At 41.9% G+C, this 13,190-nt stretch overlaps 1 protein-coding gene across 1 annotated transcript in view; it reads right to left on the bottom strand.

Annotated features, from left to right (window-relative positions):
- LOC133612300 (A disintegrin and metalloproteinase with thrombospondin motifs 20) overlaps nucleotides 1-11,880 on the bottom strand; it is a 516,880-nt gene extending 505,000 nt beyond the window's left edge. The window contains exons 1-2 of the mRNA XM_061969586.2: nucleotides 11,784-11,880; nucleotides 11,344-11,711 (exon numbers count right to left, since the gene is read on the bottom strand). Coding sequence (XP_061825570.2) covers nucleotides 11,344-11,711; nucleotides 11,784-11,874 — 459 coding nt within the window. The 5' untranslated portion in view covers nucleotides 11,875-11,880. The remainder of the gene's footprint in view (nucleotides 1-11,343; nucleotides 11,712-11,783) is intronic.
- Nucleotides 11,881-13,190: the final 1,310 nt, after the last annotated feature.

Here is a 13,190-nt window from a genome sequence, read left to right as displayed (position 1 = left end):
TTTGATGCGAAAATATCAAATTTAAAAACGCACTTTGCCACTTTTGTAGACCTACAAAACATATCCAATGCATGTCATTTGAGGGTAAAAAATAAAGTCCAGTGTAAACGTAGCCGATTTTTAGCGAGTAATCAAACCCCTATAAATACTTTGCAGCAACAAAGCACCCACCAACTCATCTACGGAAAATGTTGAATACGATTGGAATAAGACAGAAATTAACATTTTAACACAGTTTGATAGACAATTAATAATATGTATTTCATTTTGTACGTTTTGTGCATATTAGTCCCAAAGATGTTGGTCAAATTCAAAATGGCATGACCTTACACAATGTGCTTTTAATTAAGTGTGACTGTACCGGATATAGTGTGCTATCCTGGTTACAGTACAAGGTGCGGCCATCTAAAATAAGGATCATGTCACTGAGGATAGGGATAACCCGTGGCGGTCATCCTGTCGGCATTGCAGCCTCGGTGCCAGAATTTGGTGGTGGGCGGGCGCGGCGGAGGTGGACCCCCTGCCTCTCAACCAAGTGACCTTTTGTAACCCGTGTCCTCGCTTTTATCGGCTTGTCTCAAACAGGAGTCAGCAACCAAAAGTATCATCGTGTAGAAAGAAAGCCTAAAAAAATGACACTTTTCACTGGTGTCATAAACAGCCAACTGATGAAAGTCACCTTTACACTGACTACTCTAACTATCCATCCATCTATTCATTTTCTACCGCTTATCCCTTTCTAACTAATCCAACCGAAAGTCAGTATTTACACTAATGACGCTTGATTTTGTTTGACACAGTCAGGATGCTATTCCTTTAACAACGTACTTATCATTGTAGTTTGCAGTGGTATATAGAATAGTGCTGCTAGGATCCTGATGAGTGTGGAAATACGACCATATCACACCAATTCTCAAATCCCTTCACTGGCTTCCTGTTCCACTCAGGATTGAATACAAAGTCTCCCTACTTACCCACCAGTGCCTCCATGGAAATGCCCCCCTCTACCTCAAAGAACTACTCACTCCCAAATCCTCCACACGACACCTCTGCTCCGGACAGGCTAACCTCCTCCAACCTCTGAGGACAAAGCAACGAACAATGGGAGACCGGGCTTTCTGCTCCGCCGCTCCCAGTCTGTGGAACGCTCTCCCTGACCACCTGAGGTTACCACAGACTGTGAATGCTTTTAAAAAAGGCTTAAAAACCCTTCTTTTTTTAAAAAAGCCTTTTTTTTAGATATATGCATACTAGTTCTAGCTATTAGCCTGTTGTAGTTTTTATTTCAGGCTAAACTCCTTCAACCTCAGAGGACAAAGCTACGAACAATAGGAGACCGGGTTTTCTGTTCCGCCGCTCCCAGTCTGTGGAACGCTCTCCCTGACCACCTGAGGTTACCACAGACTGTGAATGCTTTTAAAAAAGGCTTAAAAACCCTTCTTTAAATTTTTTTTTTAAAAGCCTTGTTTTAGATATATGCATACTAGTTCTAGCTATTAGCCTGTTGTAGTTTTTATTTCAGGCTAACCTCCTTCAACCTCAGAGGACAAAGCTACGAACAATAGGAGACCGGGTTTTCTGTTCCGCCGCTCCCAGTCTGTGGAACGCTCTCCCTGACCACCTGAGGTTACCACAGACTGTGAATGCTTTTAAAAAAGGCTTAAAAACCCTTCTTTAAAAATTTTTTTTTTTTTTTTTTTTTTTAAAGCCTTTTTTTAAGATATATGCATACTAGTTCTAGCTATTAGCCTGTTGTAGTTTTTATTTCAGGCTAACCTCCTTCAACCTCAGAGGACAAAGCTACGAACAATAGGAGACCGGGCTTTCTGCTCCGCCGCTCCCAGTCTGTGGAACGCTCTCCCTGACCACCTGAGGTTACCACAGACTGTGAATGATTTTAAAAAAGGCTTAAAAACCCTTCTTTAAAAAAATTTTTTTTTTAAAAAGCCTTCTTTTTAAAAAAAAAAAAAAAATTTAAAAAGCCTTTTTTTAGATATATGCATACTAGTTCTAGCTATTAGGCTGTTCTAGTTTTTATTTTTTATTTTTTTTATTATCTTTTATTTATTTATTTATTTATTTATTTTTTAATACACTGTAGCACTTTAAGGTTGTTTACTCAATGTAAAGTGCTTTTTACAAATAAAATCTATTATTATTATTAGTATATCCTGCCCCAGGGGGACCGGAATATTAGAAACAGCTGATACTGTGCAGTTCTACACGACTGTAAAAAAAAAACACCATAACGTACTGTACCCTAGTGTCCTGACATAATCCATCCATCCATTTTCTACCGCTTATTCCCTTCGGGGTCACGGGGGGCGCATCTCAGCTACAATCGACTAAGTTAAATGTACACTCACTAATTAATCACTAACAGTCTTTAAAAAGGCTGTTTTTATTCATTGATTCATTAATTCATTTTGATTGTGCAGGTGGACCTGTAGTGACTCAATGCAGTACGCTGGATTTGCTGTTGTACATCCATCCTGCACTTCGGGGTCGCTGGAGCCTATCTCAGCTACAATCGGGCGGAAGGCGGTGTACACCCTGGACAAGTCGCCACCTCATCGCGGGGCCAACACAGATAGACAGACAACATTCACACTCACATTCACACACTAGGGCCAATTTAGTGTTGCCAATCAACCTATCCCCAGGTGCATGTCTTTGGAGGTGGGAGGAAGCCGGAGTACCCGGAGGGAACCCACGCATTCACGGGGAGGACATGCAAACTCCACACAGAAAGATCCCGAGCGCAGGATCAAACCCAGGATCTTCGTATTGTGAGGCAGACGCACAAACCCCTGTGTAACCGTGCTGCCCATTTAGTGAGCTAATGCAGTGCAATTCTAAACTATTGCAAACTAAATAATTACTGTAATCTACTGCACCTAATCTATATATTGCTGTTAATTGCATATAGAACATAATGTGATGACTAACATTAAGGTTACCTTTCAGGGAACTGGAAAATATGTTGTGTAATGAGCATTGTTTTTGCAGAAGAGCCTCCAAAAAGGCAGATTTTGGATGCATTTGATATCATATAATTGTGCAGGTTTATTATCTTGCATTTTCAAAAGACAATTACAGTGGGGGGTCCATTGTTTCTGATGTCAACCACTTCACTATGGCTCTCTGATGTACTCCATAGAACTAATATGTGAGGGTTTGACACAGTCCTGAGGCCATGTCTACACTAAGCCGGATAACCCCTTTCCAGACATGCCCATGTTTCTACTTCCGTCTGTACAGACGCTTGTGGAAATCACACATGAATACCCTAAGAGAAAGCGATTGCAGCTATTTCAGATACAACACATCTCAGACGGCATGAGAACTTTCCAATGTCCAGGTCAGCTGTGATTCTACTTAGCGAAAAACTTTGTCCATTTGTCGAAGGAGAGTCAATGAGAACGCGGGCTATCATGGATGTGATAAAAAAGGTAGCGTATGCTTTGTATTACCTGGCCGTTGAGGGAAGACTACGGTAAACAACGCATGCTTTTGGACCGAAAAAGCAGACTGTATCAGTTATTGTCCGCCATGTATGTCGCGGTCTCAACATCTAGGTCCAGAGTATATAAAGTCACCAAAAACGAATGGACAATGAAGGTGAAGATAAAAGAGTTCAGAGTGTCCTAACCAAATATCTAGATCCCAGTTTGATTGTTTGTCACATTGTGTGCTTTCACGTGTTTTATTAAAGATTTGATTAATTTATGATGGCTAAGGTGTGATTCACTACAATAGGGCCCCTCAACACACTGGATTCCAGTTCATTGAAATACCACAACACTGGATATTATTCAGATAAGTTTAATTTAAGAATTTGCACACAAAGCAACACTAGAGGGGACTACGAGGTGCGCATTTTCCGCGCATGCGGACGGAGGGGGTCTTAAATGGTGGCATTGTTGTGTGTGGACACGAATACGGTTAGGTGGGATTTACCCTGGATAACCTTATCCGGCTTAGTGTAAATGTTTTGAGTTACTGTCCGATACCGTACAGTCAATGTATTTATTATTGTACTCCATGGGACTTATTAACAGAGGTGGGTAGTAACGCGCTACATTTACTCCGTTACATCTACTTGAGTAACTTTTGGGATAAATTGTACTTCTAAGAGTAGTTTTAATGCAACTTACTTTTACTTTTACTTGAGTATATTTATAGAGAAGAAACGCTACTTTTACTCCGCTACTTTTATCTACATTCAGCTCGCTACTCGCTACTAATTTTTATCGATCTGTTAATGCACGCTTTGTTTGTTTTGGTCTGTCAGACAGACCTTCAAAATGCCTGCGTTACTGGTGACGTTTCACTCCGTTCCACCAATAAAATGCAGTCACTAGTGACGTTTGACTCCGTTCCACCAATCAGATGCAGTCACTGGTGACGTTGGACCAATCAAACAGAGCCAGGCGGTCACATGACCTGACTTAAACAAGTTGAAAAACTTATTGGGGTGTTACCATTTAGTGGTCAATTGTACAGAATATGTACTGTACTGTGCAATCTACTAATACAAGTTTCAATCAATCAATCAAAAGTGTGAAGGAAAAAAGGCACTTTCTTATTTCAAACGTACATCCCGTCACAAGCCTAAAGACTGACTGCACAGTTCCTGTCTTCACAATAAAAGTGCCGCTCCATCGCGCCTGCGCTTTCAAAATAAGAGTCTCCGAAAGCCAGCGCAAACAAGCTAGCAAGCTACGGAATTTGCCGCCAATGTATTTCTTGTAAAGTGTGTGAAAACGAATATGGAAGCTGGACAAATAAGATACCAAAAACCAACCACTTTCATGTGGTATTAGACAGAAAGGAGGAACTTTTTTTCTCCTGCATTTGAAAACGTGGACGTTAAGCACTGCTGTCTGATTACAATCAATGCAAGTCATCAGAATCAGGTAATACACCAACTTATATTCTTGTCAACATGAAAGAAAGGAATCTATATGTGTTAAACATGCATGTATATTCATTAAAACACCTTTAACATGTAAACAAAAACGGCAAAATAAATAAATATAAATGATATACTGTATATATCAATGTATGTGTATATATATATATATATATATATATATATATATATATATATATATATATATATATATATATATATATATATATATATATATATATATATGATATGTGTGTGTATGTTACTCATCAGTTACTCAGTACTTGAGTAGTTTTTTCACAACATACTTTTTACTTTTACTCAAGTAAATATTTGGGTGACTACTCATTACTTTTACTTGAGTAATAAATCTCTAAAGTAACAGTACTCTTACTTGAGTACAATTTCTGGCTACTCTACCCACCTCTGCTTATTAATGATAAATGATAAATGGGTTATACTTGTATAGCGCTTTTCTACCTTCAAGGTACTCAAAGCGCTTTGACAGTATCACCACATTCACCCAGTCACACACACATTCACACACTGATGGCGGGAGCTGCCATGCAAGGCGCTAACCAGCAGCCATCAGGAGCAGGGGGTGAAGTGTCTTGCCCAAGGACACAACGGACGTGACTAGGATGGTAGAAGGTGGGGATTGAACCCCAGTAACCAGCAACCCTCCGATTGCTGGCACGGCCACTCTACCAACTTCGCCACGCCGTCCCCTGATTAGTGTGTTTTGCGAGCGCAAACCAGGTACAGCAATAGATACAAGTCAACGGTCGATGCAAAAGCAAGTTTCACCATTGGGCCACTAAATGAGGAATAAGATGCTGCATTTTGCAACCTCGCAAAAACTTGCAGTGACATCTGTATTAGAAATTGTTTTTCTTTTGACGCACCCGGGTGAGGCTGCAGGTTAACGCACGGGTGCAAAGGCATCAGGAGGAAAACGGAGCTGGATTTACTGTTGTATATTAGTGAGCTAATGCAGTGCACTTCTACACTATTGCAAACTAAAGCATTACTGTAATCTAATGCACATAATCTATATATTGCTGTTAATTACATGTATAACATAATGTGATGACTAACTTTGAGGTTACCTTTCAGGGAAGTGGAAACTGTGTTGTGTAATGAGAATTGTTCTTGCAAAAGAGCCTCCAAAAAGGCAGATGTTTGATGCATTTGATATCATATAATTGTGCAGGTGTATTATCTTGCATTTTCAAAAGACAATTACAGTAGGGGGTCCATTATTTCTGATGTCAACCACTTCACTATGGCTCTCTGATGTACTCCATAGGCAATGTTCCCTCTAATGTGTGCGCCTGTGCAATTGCGCACTGCTCAAGCGTCCTCTGCGCACGGCAAATCTATGCCATGCACAAAATCAAATAAAAAAAGAAGCGCATAACAATTTTCGACACGACACGGACACGACAAAGAAAACAGTTTCCGTCATCATTGTTCAAATATTGTAACGTCTGTCGAGACACTTTGAGGACATGAATTCTATCGATCACTTTACTGAGCAAAACTCTTTATTGTCGGCCATAAACACATCACCAAAACATTAGTAAAAAAAAGCAAAACTGGTCATTTTCTGCAGTACAAACCAGACCAAAAGCAACTTTGTTATATCAACAGCAGCCGCTCGCTCTTTCTCAATTGCGCCAACACATGCACATATGGCACTTAGCCAGTGATGCGTTTACAGCCACACAAAAAGTCGGACAACTTACACCACACATAAAGTGTCATTCCAGGTCGTTAGACTATGATTTACCAATCAAATGTTTGCTTATTCTAGTGTCATTTATTAGGAATCTTAATTTATAAATATTAATCATGAAATGCTGTTAGTATATTAAATAAATACTAATAAAAATTTATTTTTTACAAACAGGAAGTTGCAGTAATGTACACATGATCCCCTGCTTACATCTCATTGTGCAACATGTGAATGTTTTAATGGGAACTAAATGCAATGTCTGAAAGGGGTACAAATTATTTCCAAAGCAGGACCTCCACCCAGACAAACAATAGAAGTTCATGAAAAACAATATTTTTTGTTATTGTCATTGTAAGTGGGCCTAAACACTTATATTAGAAAATAACCTCATGGAAATGACTGCTGTCATTTGATTATAATAATAAGAGAATGGTGTCTGTGTATCTGTGTTGGCCCTGCGATGAGGTGGGGACTTGTCCAGGGTGTACCCCGCCTTCCGCCCGAATGCAGCTGAGATAGGCTCCAGCCCCCCCCCGCGACCCCGAAAGAGACTAGCGTTAGAAAATGGATGGATGGAGATTGAACTTGTTATTTAGTCAGGTTTGGGACAGGTGTGCTGCTGGGGTGGCCACAGTGTGCACGTCTGATGTTGCTCACATGGGCTCCACTGAATGCTCAGGGAGTTTTTGCATTTGCTCACACACATGAAAAATTAGAGGGAACATTGTCCATAGGACTATGTGAGGATTTTGCACAGTCCTGAGTCCTATGTTTTGAGTTACTGTCCAATACCGTACGCTCAATGGCTTCATTATTGTACTCCTTGGGACTAATTCATGTATTTCAGTGTTTTTCAACCACTGTGTGCCATGAGATACAGTCTGGTGTGTCGTGGGAGATTAAGTAATTTCACCTAGCTGGGTTAAAAGTATCTTTTGCAAACCAGTAGTTATAATCGGCAAATAATGTGCCGTTGTTGAGTGTCTGTGCTGTCTCGAGCTCGGCAGAGTAACTGTGTAATACTCAGTAGGTGGCAGCAGGTAGCTAATTGCTTTGTAGATGTCAGGAACAACGACGATGGTTTGTCGTGATCCCAATATGCAGATGACAGCGGGAGGCAGCGTGCCGGTAAAGCAAAAATAAAAAAAAAGGCGAGTGCCGCTAAGAAAATGCAATGCAAAATGGAAACTAAAAACTCAACTGGCTGCAAAGTAAACAAAAAACAGAATGCTGGACGACAGCAAAGACTTGCAGCGTGTGGAGCAGAGACGGCGTCCACAAAGTACATCCGCAAGGCCATGACAATCAACAATGTCCCCACAAAGAAGGATAGCGTCCGCACAACTTAAATATTCCATCCATCCATCCATTTTCTACTGCTTGTCCCTTTCGGGGTCGCTGGAGCCTATCCCAGCTGCATTCGGACGTAAGGCAACGTACACCCTGGACAAGTCGCCACCTCATCACAGGGCCAACACAGATAGACAACATTCACACTCACATTCACACACTAGGGCCAATTTAGTGTTGCCAATCAACCTATCCCCAGGTGCATGTCTTTGGAGGTGGGAGGAAGGGAGGGAACCCACGCAGTCACGGGTAGAACATGCAAACTCCACACAGAAAGATCCCGAGCCCGGGATTGAACTCAGGACTACTCAGGACCTTCGTATTGTGAGACACATGCACTAACCCCTGTTCCACCGTGTTGCAACTTACCGTATTTTTCGGACTATAAGTCGCAGTTTTTTACATAGTTTGGCCGGGGGTGCGACTTATACTCAGGAGCGACTTATGTGTGAAATTATTAACACATTACCATAAAATATCAAATAATATTATTTAGCTCATTCACGTAAGAGACTAGACGTATAAGATTTCATGGGATTTAGCGATTAGGAGTGACAGATTGTTTGGTAAACGTATAGCATGTTCTATATGTTATAGTTATTTGAATGACTCTTACCATAATATGTTACGTTAACATACCAGGCACGTTCTCAGTTGGTTATTTATGCCTCATATAACGTACACTTATTCAGCCTGTTGTTCACTATTCTTTATTTATTTTAAATTGCCTTTCAAATGTCTATTCTTGGTGTCGGGTTTTAGCAAATAAATTTCCCCCAGTGCGACTTATATAGGTTTTTTTCCTTCTTTATTATGCATTTTCGGCAGGTGCGACTTATACTCCGGTGCGACTTATACTCCGAAAAATGCGGTAAATATTCTTGATTGCTAAAACAAAGCAGGTAGACAAAGGAAGACATGAAACTGCCACAGGAAAATACCAACAAGACAGGAAAAAGCCACTAAAATAGGAGCGCAAGACAAGAACTGAAACACTACACACAGGAAAACAGCAAAAAACTCAATAAGTCACGTGTGACAGGTCGTGACAGTGCACCTACTTTGAGACAAAAGCTATAGTGATGCGTGCTTAGCTATGGTTTGAATTCATATCCAACAATTGCGAGAACAACTTTTTACTGTCAATATCGACTGCAGAGTTTCATTTTTTGAATATTTTCTGCTGGTGGTGTGCCTCCGGATTTTTTCCAATAAAAAAAAATGATGCCTTGGCTCAAAAAAGGTTGAAAAACACTGACGTATTTTGCGAGAGTAAACCAGGTACAGTAATGGATACAAGCCAGTTGATACAAGACACTGTTTCAATGTCCATTTCTCTGATGATGCAATTGTTGATGACTGAAGTGTTGATATCAACTAAACCTAACCCGCACCCTCCACATCCCACACCCCGGATTGTAAATAATGTAAATAATTCAATGTACAAACCCTGTTTCCATATGAGTTGGGAAATTTTGTTAGATGTAAATATAAACGGAATACAATGATTTGAAAATAATTTTCAACCCATATTCAGTTGAATATGCTACAAAGACAACATATTTGATGTTCAAACTGATAAACATTTTTTTTTTTTGCAAATAATCATTAACTTTAGAATTTGATGCCAGCAACACGTGACAAAGAAGTTGGGAAAGGTGGCAATAAATACTGATAAAGTTGAGGAATGCTCATCAAACACTTATTTGGAACATCCCACAGGTGAACAGGCAAATTGGGAACAGGTGGGTGCCATGATTGGGTATAAAAGTAGATTCCATGAAATGCTCAGTCATTCACAAACAAGGATGGGGCGAGGGTCACCACTTTGTCAACAAATGCGTGAGCAAATTGTTGAACAGTTTAAGAAAAACCTTTCTCAACCAGCTATTGCAAGGAAATTAGGGATTTCACCATCTACGGTCCGTAATATCATCAAAGGGTTCAGAGAATCTGGAGAAATCACTGCACGTAAGCAGCTAAGCCCGTGACCTTCGATCCCTCAGGCTGTACTGCATCAACAAGCGACATCAGTGTGTAAAGGATATCACCACATGGGCTCAGGAACACTTCAGAAACCCACTGTCAGTAACTACAGTTGGTCGCTACATCTGTAAGTGCAAGTTAAAACTCTCCTATGCAAGGCGAAAACTGTTTATCAACACCCAGAAACGCCGTCGGCTTCGCTGGGCCTGAGCTCATCTAAGATGGACTGATACAAAGTGGAAAAGTGTTCTGTGGTCTGACGAGTCTACATTTCAAATTGTTTTTTGGAAACTGTGGACGTCGTGTCCTCCGGACCAAAGAGGAAAAGAACCATCCGGATTGTTATAGGCACAAAGTTCAAAAGCCAGCATCTGTGATGGTATGGGGGTATATTAGTGCCCAAGACATGGGTAACTTACACATCTGTGAAGGCATCATTAATGCTGAAAGGTACATACAGGTTTTGGAGCAACATATGTTGCCATCCAAGCAACGCTACCATGGACGCCCCTGCTTATTTCAGCAAGACAATGCCAAGCCACGTGTTACATCAACGTGGCTTCATAGTAAAAGAGTGCGAGTACTAGACTGGCCTGCCTGTAGTCCAGACCTGTCTCCCATTGAAAATGTGTGGCGCATTATGAAGCCTAAAATACCACAACGGAGACCCCCGGACTGTTGAACAACTTAAGCTGTACATCAAGCAAGAATGGGAAATAATTCCAACTGAAAAGCTTCAAAAATGTGTCTCCTCAGTTCCCAAACGTTTACTGAGTGTTGTTAAAAGGAAAGGCCATGTAACACAGTGGTGAACATGCCCTTTCCCAACTACTTTGGCACGTGTTGTTGCAGCCATGAAATTCTAAGTTAATTATTATTTAACAAAAAAAAAATAAAGTTTATGAGTTAGAACATCAAATATCTTGTCTTTGTAGTGCATTCAATTGAATATGGGTTGAAAAGGATTTGGAAATCATTGTATTCCGTTTATATTTACATCTAACACAATTTCCCAACTCATATGGAAACGGGGTTTGTATATATCTGTATCATGAATCAATTTAAGTTGAAAAACTTATTCGGGTGTTACCATTTAGTGGTCAATTGTACGGAATATGTACTGTACTGTGCAATCTACTAATAAAAGCTTCAATCAATCAATCAATCAATCAATCAATGGTCCATGCAAAAGCAAGTTTCACCATTGGGACCACTAAATGAGGAATAAGCTGCTGCATTTTGCAACCTTGCAAAAACCTGCAGTGACATCTGTATTAGATATTGTTTTTTCTTTTGACACACCTGGGCGAGGCTGCAGGTTTATGCATGGGTGGAAAACGGTGCCGGTACTCACCAAGCCGGTGCACAGGCTGACCACTGCCGGCTGCTCGCCCCTGGCGTTGACGTGTCCCCGGAAGAAGCAGTGGCGCATGTCGGCCTCCGTCTCCTCTCCCCGGGCCGCCGTGGAGTCGCTCAGCTCGGCTCCCAAGTGCGCGACCGTGTAGGCGGGCGCGATGAAGTCCGAGTGCGCGCTCAAGTTGAGCTGGAAGCGCTGGCCGAAGGCGTCGATCCGGTAGTGGACCCGCAGGGCGGCGGACAGGTCGTCGTTTACACTCCGGCGTCTCCGCCTGTAGTGCAGCGTGTGCGGGAAGGACTCCCCGAAGTCGTTGACCCGCAGCGGGCTGGTGATTTCATACGATGACAGCTGCTGGATGAAGGCTTCTGGGGAGGGGGGGGGGACAAAGTCGGTGCTAAAAGTGGACCAAACTGCACAAAAACGTCAAAAGTTTGTACCTTGTTTCGGGTGCCAGCGGTGCTGCACGGTGACCCGGACGAGTGCTGACAGCTGACACATGAGTCCAAGCAGCGACATTGCAAACTGCATGGTTCCACCCCCCCCCGGCGGTGGTCTCTCCACCAGGCGCCCCCCGGTCCCTCGTCTCCCCGGCTTGTCAGCAGCAGGTCGCCGGATCGACGGAGGCTGTTCGCGGCGCGACGTGAAAGCGCCTCATCGCCCAAAAAGTAAAAAATAAATTAAAAAAAAACACGCACTAAGAAGCCCAGACTATTTATTTATGGCACATGCATCCCACCCCCCGAAATACACACTTTTTCTTTTTTTTTTTTGTTTCCTCTCTCTCTTCCTTCTTCTTGCAGTGATCGCAACCGGTGTAAACTAAGCAGAGAGGAGGGAGCCGTGCCAAGTATGCTTCCCCTTGGCCATCCCCTCCTCGACCACCCTGTGCAAAAGCAGGCGCGCTCACTCGCTCACACACACACATGCACGCGTACGCGCGCGCGCGCGAGCCGGCGGGAGCCACGCCCACTCCGGGCGCCTTCAAGCAGCAAGTGTCAAGCTAACTGCCCGGCTTTAGTTAGCCGTCTAGCTAAAGCGTAACTAAATGGCCACAAAACGACCTGAAATTGAACTCACTGCGGCGTATTGGCCGCACAGAACGTAATTGACAACACAAATGTATTCGATATCCATGGGTTTTAAATTTCACCGGGCTTTGGAAATAGCACCTAGCTAACGCTAGCATAACGGCTAACGATTAGCATAAAACTAACCGCTTCCTGTCGAGTGTTTTCCAGTGGTGAGTAGTTTTAATTATTCATAACCTGCCCACAAACTAAAAGTTAAAGTTAAAGTTAAAGTACCAATGATTGTCACACACACACTCTAGGTGTGGCGAGATTATTTGCTTTTGATTGTGCGCATATTCCTAGGCCAGGGGTCGGCAACCCAAAATGTTGAAGGAGCCATATTGGACCAAAAATACAACAACAAAAAAATCTGTCTGGAGCCGCAAAAAATTAAAAGCCATATTACATACAGATAGTGTGTCATGAGATATAAATTGAATTAAGATGACTTAAAGGAAACTAAATGACCTCAAATATACCTACAAATGAGGAATAATGATGCCATATGTACATATAGCTAGCCTAAATAGCATGTTAGCATCGATTAGCTTGCAGTCATGCAGTGACCAAATATGCCTGATTATCACTCCACACAAGTCAATAACATCAACAAAGCTCACCTTTGTGCATTTACGCACAACGTTAAAAGTTTGGTGGACAAAATGAGACAGAAAAAGAAGTGGCATAAAACACGTGTTAGAAAGTCGGAGAAAGTTATAAATGTAAACAAACTACGGTGAGTTCAAGGACCGCCAAAATTAGTAGGACAAAACG

The sequence above is a fragment of the Nerophis lumbriciformis genome, linkage group LG10, assembly GCF_033978685.3.
Source record: "Nerophis lumbriciformis linkage group LG10, RoL_Nlum_v2.1, whole genome shotgun sequence".
In the NCBI taxonomy this organism is placed as follows: Eukaryota; Metazoa; Chordata; class Actinopteri; order Syngnathiformes; family Syngnathidae; genus Nerophis; species Nerophis lumbriciformis.
The sequence above is the reverse complement of the archived record's forward strand: the minus strand, read 5'-3'. Positions and strand labels throughout refer to the sequence as shown.